Source organism: Pinus tabuliformis, chromosome 6 (genome assembly GCF_031772625.1).
Source record: "Pinus tabuliformis cultivar Carrire ecotype Pingquan chromosome 6, CPIR1, whole genome shotgun sequence".
Taxonomy (NCBI): Eukaryota; Viridiplantae; Streptophyta; class Pinopsida; order Pinales; family Pinaceae; genus Pinus; species Pinus tabuliformis.
Genome location: NC_142292.1, coordinates 997,172,014 through 997,179,642, shown reverse-complemented (window position 1 = coordinate 997,179,642; position 7,629 = coordinate 997,172,014). Strand labels below are relative to the sequence as shown.

Sequence of the window (7,629 nt, the reverse complement as noted above, 5' to 3'; positions counted from 1 at the left end):
ACTCCAAAAATGGTGAATCATCACCCATGGTTGACATCATCATATTGAATCTTATTGGTTCTTACAAAGTTGATTTTGGTTATACATTTTTGTTTTGAGGCCCATTTTAGACCTCAAAATTTCTTTAATGAGTGGGTGGTGGAGATATTTCTGGTCAACCTCACTCTCATAATCAAACCCCTGGACCTAGCATTGCCCATATTTCGACAATCCATCAATGACAAGTAGAAAGAGGAGAGGGTAATATGCACATCCTTATTGCAACCCTTTAAAAACCTTGAAACTTTTCAAAGGGAATCTGTTAATGATCACTGCGAAATTTGTAGTAGGAACACAAGCCATAATCCATCCTATGTTTTGAATATCAAGACCTATGTTGTGAAATGCCAATTGTAGGAATTCCCAATCCACACAATCGTAGGCTTTGACCAAATTGATCTTCATCGTTCATGCCTTCATCTTTTCAACCTTAATGGAATGTATGCATTACTGTGTAATATTGACACATCCAATATTTGTGTCCCTTTAAGGAAGGCAAACTTCTATGGTGAAATGTGCTTAGAGAAATAATTTTTAAGCCTAATAACAATTAATTTACATATCATCTTATAAATAGAGTTTCATAGTGATATGGGCCTATAATTTGCAAAAGATGAATGATTTTGCTTCTTTGAAATAAGTGCAATAAACGTAGCATTGATTGAATAAGAGATGTAGCATTGAGTCCTAGACTCCTCTGCTACTACTAGAAGATCTATAATCATTAACTCCAGGAGATGTATGAAAAAGTCTACCCCCCAGTCATATGGGTAGAGAATTTTCTCCTTTACATGCTTGTAAAACCATAGATGGTTCTTCCTTTGAAGTCGATTTACCCAATATGTCGTTGTCTTCATCGGAAAACATATGGGGCATATGTTCAATGAATTTCATATGTGATGTGAAGACATGGTTTTTCCCTTTGAATAGCCTACTAAAGTGATCAACAGTTGCTCTTTCAATGTTTGCCTATGAGGATAAAAATTGTCCATCATCATCCTTAATACCACTTATGGCATTGTCCTTCATTCATTTGGACACATGATTATAATATATTTTTTGTATTTTTTTCACCAGCAATCGCCCAAATAGCCCTACTTTTCATATGACATTCTTCTTCTTGCAACAAGAAAATCTCTCTTTTTAACTTCCAATTCCATAATTTTCTATTTGTATAGTTCAGAGAAATATAAAGGATCACAAGGGTCATTTATATAGTGAAGAGCATCTTCAATGTCAACCAATTCCTATGTATTCTCAGGCTTCTTTTTCTTTACCCATGTTCTGACCTCCTTTAGAGCTCCCAATTTGGTGCATATGAAATCCATACTGACCAAAGGTGAGGGAGATAGAGCTTTATTCCGTATTTCTCTAACCATTACTTCAAATTCTTTTAATTTGGACCATGAAGAGTTGAATTTAAATGGATATGCCCAAAACCCAAAATATCCCTCCCATGACAATAGAATTTATAGTTGATCAGAAAATAATGATGGAATGACCTGTGATTTGATATCCTTTATTTAGTCCAACATTGTCTCATTGAAAAAGAATCTGTCCAACCTTTTGGAAATACCCTCCGATCTAGATCATCCATTCCCTTAAGTACGAACAATCAGATAGGGAGCAATGTCAACAAGAGAATTATAATTAAAAAGTCCCTTGAAATAAGCTTCTAGAGGATCCTCCTTAGCCTTATCTCCCCATATCACGTGTTACCCCATGGTCTTGTTCAATTCCCCCACCAAAATTGGAGAATTTAGATCCAAAATTCCACTAGATACTATGTGATCCCAACAAGCCTTCCAACTAGTATGTGGAGCATATGAATTAATAATGTGGATCTAGATTTTGAAACCCTTCAAATAAACAGACAATATACTACCTGCATAAGAGGAAAAAGCCTTCAATTTTTTGACCCTAGTATATTTTCTACTTGCAATCTAGGTTTAGGAATTTAATTTATTTAATAGAAATAAATTTGATTGAAAATTAAATGTAAAGATAAAACATTGTTGTGAATTGGAATATATTTTTCAAGTTTTTCATTATGGAAAGGCTCCATGAATGATCTGAAAATGGGGCCCTTAGGCTTCTTGTCTAACTTACAAGAACCTCTCCCACTTCCAAAGCTTTAAATTTTTCCAAGTCTTAATGATTAACCAATGCGGAAATCAGAAATGCTTGAAAATATGGGTGTATGCTTGTATTTGTTTTCAACTGATTATTTACTTTAAAATCTGTCGTTTGTGTTAATATGGGAAGATACTTAAACTGGTATACAAATGCACATAACAGTAGTTAAAGTGGCAGTAAAAACAAACACATAAGACAACAATATAATATGGAGTTCACCCTGATATCTTGGGCTACGTCTCCTTGAGTTCTAATCAACTCGATTAGGCTCTCTGGGATTATGGCTTCAATTCTTTTACAAGTGCTACACTTAACTCCAATGTTTCATACAGACACATTGGGCTCAGAACACCATCTTATCCCTTGACTCTTGGAGCTCTTCGGCTTTCTAGCTCTGGCTCTTGGCTCTAGCTCTGGCTATGGCTCTGACTCTAGCTCTGCCACTGTGGCTCGGGCTCTGATTCTGGCTCTCAGTTCTCGCTTCTGGCGCTCACTCTGGCTCTTGGCTCTGGTTGTAGCTCTGGCTTCTCTAAGCTCTTTCGCTCGGCCTTTGCATGCCTCTGTGAATCGCTTGACCTCCAAGCAACTCCAACGACAATATACATTGTTGTGAATTGAGCTCTCTGGCTTTTCACTCGACTTCCGAGTGGCTCAAAAGACTCTCTACGCATTCAACATTTTTTTCGCTCTTCGCCCTTTGCTCTCCTAGCTCTTTCTCTTTGTTCTTGGCTTAAGGCCAATCTGTCTCACGACTGTTCGAATCCCTTCTTTCGGCTATTATAGTCACTGCATCACTTCACAGGGAAAATGGGCACCTGTTCCGTAACGGATTAGTGTCAGGTTCATCGGAAACACTTGATCGTTTGAAACGGTCGTTATTTCCGTTTACTTCAAGAATGCCCGCGAACACGAATCTCTGCCAACTCATCTCCCACGTTGGACTTCAAATCTTTATGCGTTGTGGTTCATTTCTCCCTTCGAATCCAGTTTCCCATCGGGCACAATCTCCGTCGTTGGATCTGAGGCCTCTAGATCCTACGGTTATCACTCTTATCGCGCAGATGACTTGCTCGAACGCTAGACCGCAATGAGAGCGGTTTTCTCTCTCATCCGCCGAACATGCATCAATCATTGTATGACATCATTGGGTCCTCTGACAAACCCGCTTACCGCCTGAAACGTCTCCGATATTCCACTGGTTTTGGAGTGCGGGACCCACCATCTGTTTTAGCACTTTTCCCATGATTTCTCAGCTTCCCTTATGACCGTGCGCTCAGGGCTTCTCCTTCTTCAGGGGTTTTGCCCAGCAATGCGTGATTACACTAATCGTGCATCAGAAACGGCCTCCGTTTTCTAATCTGGACTTCCTAATTGCTAGTTTGCGTCCTGCACGGTCTCCATGGGCATCGGTTAGCGTACTTTGACTGAAGGTCCTCGTTGCTCTATGCTGGCTGCAAATTGTCATTGTTCAGAGGTTATTTCTGATAAGCTACGACATCCACAAGACTTTAAACTTTGGTGTGAGTTTTTAAAGAGCTCTGGTAGCTTTAAGAGAGTTTAAGGATCCAATTTCGGATCAATGAAATTAATACGAAGCCTTCAAATTTAATCACTAATCCTCATACTCCATCATTCAATCTCTATAGCAATGTGCTCATACTCGTCTCCATCAATATTCATACAAATGTGTCCCTGTGATATATGATATGGATTAATGATCAATATGGTGCACATTAATGCCATGAGCTCTCTATAGCAATGTGCTCATACTCATCTCCATCAATACCCATACAAATGTGCCCCTATGATACATGATATGGATTAATCATCAATATGGTGCAGATTAATGGCATGAGCATCGACCAAAAGTGTTGGTGACATGGTGAGCAAACAAGAAGCAAATAGGAAAATGTAATTGTTAAACTAAATTTAAGTTTGGTTGTGCCCATGGTTGAAACTTTAGCACCATTTTGTTTATTCATGAATTGGAGCAAGAGTACATAAGTGTATTTGTAATTGAATAAATTCATGAGGTTGAGTAAAATAATACTTTTAGGAAATTTTTAATTGATAGTTAGTTTGTCTGTTTTCTTTACTTTTTTTAAATTACTATCATTAACCATTTTCTCTTTAGTCTAACTAATTTAATGATGATAACTCTTATTGAGAACTTTGAGGATCATAATATTGGACCTAACATATTCAACTAATTTATTTACTACCTAATCAACAAGACCAACAATCTCTCACCTTTGTTTATCAATGAATTGGAGGAGGAGTGTTTAATGCCATTCCATTCATCTGATTTTGAATCTAAGAATAACCATTGTCTTTTCTAAGAACAAGAATCTAAGAACATCCCCTCATTCCCACTTGGCTTTTCTTTTTTGATCATTGAGTTTTGATCCTTAGATTTTTGAACAAACTAGTATAGATAGTGAGATATAAATGTGATATTGAACTTTAACATCAATGTTTGGTCGGAAATGGTTTCAAAAAATTGTTGGACCTACGCTCATAAGCACGCCAATCCTCCCCTCCACATGAACCTCCTATTGAGCAATCTACATTTTGCATCATTGATTACACCGCTTACTTTTTTTGTGCAACCATATTGATATTTGGATATGTAAACAATGGTCGATATAACGTAAAATCTTGACCAACCATCGATACTACAAGTTGAGCTAGTGAGAGTGGTTGTTACAAAAGTAAATAGAGGTCGCGTTTAAGTAATTTTCTTGCAAAATCCTTTATGGGGTAGTGACTAGTGGAAAATATGTAACCCGTTTATTAATGTAATATTGAAGCTTTTCTACTAGATAACTACAAAATCCTTTATCAAACCGTGAATACTGGAAGATCATTAACCCATGTATTAATGTAATGTAAAAGTTTTATAAATAAAAAAATAATTTGATAACATCTATATAATGTTGAAATGAGAAAAACATTCACAGCAATCAAGTGTGATCCAAAGATATAACAATCAAACAAATCAACAATGATCTAAAGATGTAGCAATCAAAACCAAAAAACCTATAACATATATCCATGATAAATTTGAAAGTTCATTTGCGAATACGGATATATAATATTGCAAGAACACTCCATTAAACACGAATCCACTATGTACACATACCATTTTCCTTTGCACACATATTCACTATGTACACAAACCTATAATTTCTCGTTCCGTTACAAAGATAATTGAAATATTAAAACATTAACATTTGACAAAAATGTTTTGTTATTCTAATTTATAGTCATTTATTAAAAATCTAATCGTGAACATATTACAACTTCAGAATTAATAAACAGTATATATTGGTTGCCTGTATCTTCTACTGAAAGTCGCAAGATATAGAGACCTTGACTCGTAATCCTACCATAAGATATCGGTTCTGTAGATCCATATCTTAAAACCGTTAAACTTCAAGACGTTAATGTTTTGATAATTCAACATATCGCGTCCCCTTGCAACAGGACGCAGGGCCCAAAAGATGACCCCATAACAGTCCTTTTGATTTTACAGCAAACACTAATAATGAAGATCATTGTCATAAATACCAGTCTGGAATGCAAGGATACACAAAATTAAAGGCGGCTGGTATTTTTATTTTTTTAATGTACTATATCATATAAACTCACAAAACAAGCTTTCACATGAGCGACTCCAATAGACACAAACAGTCTATCGTCACTACAAATGATCGTTAATAGCATACTACTGTTAACACCTATTCTTAAGAGTAAAGCACTAAAATAAACACCATCAGCCAAGATTTGATTGCCATCAGACTTCATTAATGAACCCTGCATGCCATATTAAAAAAAAATTAAAATAAAACCTTTAGTCCAAATTCCAAACGATAATCCAGTGCAATATTTGTTAAAACAAACTTCGACGGAGAGCCGGCATCAAAAAGAAAGAAGCAAAGAATAACAAAAGAGAGAGGTCCATACTTGGAACAGTCAACATTAGGAGAGATAGGCACGTTGAGATCGGTGACCTTACAGAGACCCGGCAGATTGGCGGCTTTTCCCAACTTGACCCCATATGACTGTGCTTGTGTCTTGAGGCAGTTGCAAACAGCCTGCCTATCAGGGGTGGCTTTCACTTGGGAGTCCAACCCACGAATGGAAGGACAACAAGCCGCAGCAGGGGTTGCTGCATTTCCTAGAAGGTATGTAGCGCATGGAGTCATGGCACTCACCACTTGGTTGCATAATATGGCACCTTCCACACTCACAGCACCCCACACATTCATCATTGTAACCACAAGCCCAACCACAAACACAGCCTCCACCATCTTCTTCGACATAGCCATTTTTCACACTTTCGTCACTCACAAAACAGCCACAAAGATCACCAGAGATACCCCAAACACAAACACTGTCAATCAAATGCAGAAGTGCACAACCAATGCACTAGGAAACCCCAATAAATAGAAGAAGCTACCCATATGCTCCAATGTGCAATGCATGGCATTAAATGTCTCACCCAACTATGGTAAGCCTCTATGGTATTCTCTCATTTTCTCTGCGACAAAAAGGTCTCCACTCACTACTCAAATAATTTGTTGGCCCATACGCCATGCCCGTAAGGTCCAATGCCCAACGTATGCCATTAAACGTCTCATCAAACCGTGCACAGGACTCGGTACACTGGGCGTTAGACTTTTATTAGAAGGTCTTGTCTCATTAATAATCTCTTCTAGATTTTTGCTATGATTGTCCAAGATTTGTCCTGAATTCGACCTTGATCAACTAGGCAGTTGAGTAAGATTAGAGCGTAAATAATAGCTCGTTTTCAGCGCAAAAAAAAAAGCTATATATTTATATTATATTCATTGTTTTTGGATGATATTAACATACATGACTTGATTTGGTAATGCCCTTACATAGACTGTTGTGTGGATTTCTCCACATCTTGTGATTTGGCAAGATTGTATGAAAGATGTCCGGCTTATATAAAATATTTTTGATAGAGATAGAAACATATATTCACCAGATATATAAATCAAAATGATATCCATGATAAACATGGAAATATATATGTTCATACCTTTGTTGTGCGTTATGTTAATGTATGGCCAAGTATAGAAAACATACCAGAATAATTCCATTGATAAAGAGTTATATACCCGGGAGGCAAAAGCCCTGGATCTAGAAACAATTGGTTGCCGTTTGGATCTGCGTCCTCCATACGCCTTGGGGAGAAGTTAGTCCCTTTTTGGATAATGCATCAGCTTTCTTGTTTTTTGTTCTAGCAATGTGTGAAATAGTATAGTTCCTCTTGTTGTTCCATAAAGCTGCAATCCTGTCCAGCCATCCAGCAAGATGAATGTTTTTTATGTTGTGCTTTGACAAAACATGATCAGTTATTAACTTCGAGTCTCCATAGATTTGTAAATTCGGAATGTCAAGGAAAGTACAAAAAGAAAGGAGACC

At 37.1% G+C, this 7,629-nt stretch overlaps 1 protein-coding gene across 1 annotated transcript; it reads right to left on the bottom strand.

Moving 5' to 3' along the window:
* Positions 1-5,763: 5,763 nt before the first annotated feature.
* On the bottom strand, positions 5,764-6,666 carry LOC149262351 (non-specific lipid-transfer protein-like). Its single transcript, XM_089384174.1, has 2 exons — positions 6,142-6,666; positions 5,764-5,991 (listed from the first exon to the last, which is right to left on the bottom strand). Exons 1-2 carry the CDS (start codon positions 6,504-6,506, stop codon positions 5,982-5,984), a joined length of 375 nt encoding a protein of 124 aa, XP_089240300.1. The 5' UTR covers positions 6,507-6,666; the 3' UTR covers positions 5,764-5,981.
* Positions 6,667-7,629: the final 963 nt, after the last annotated feature.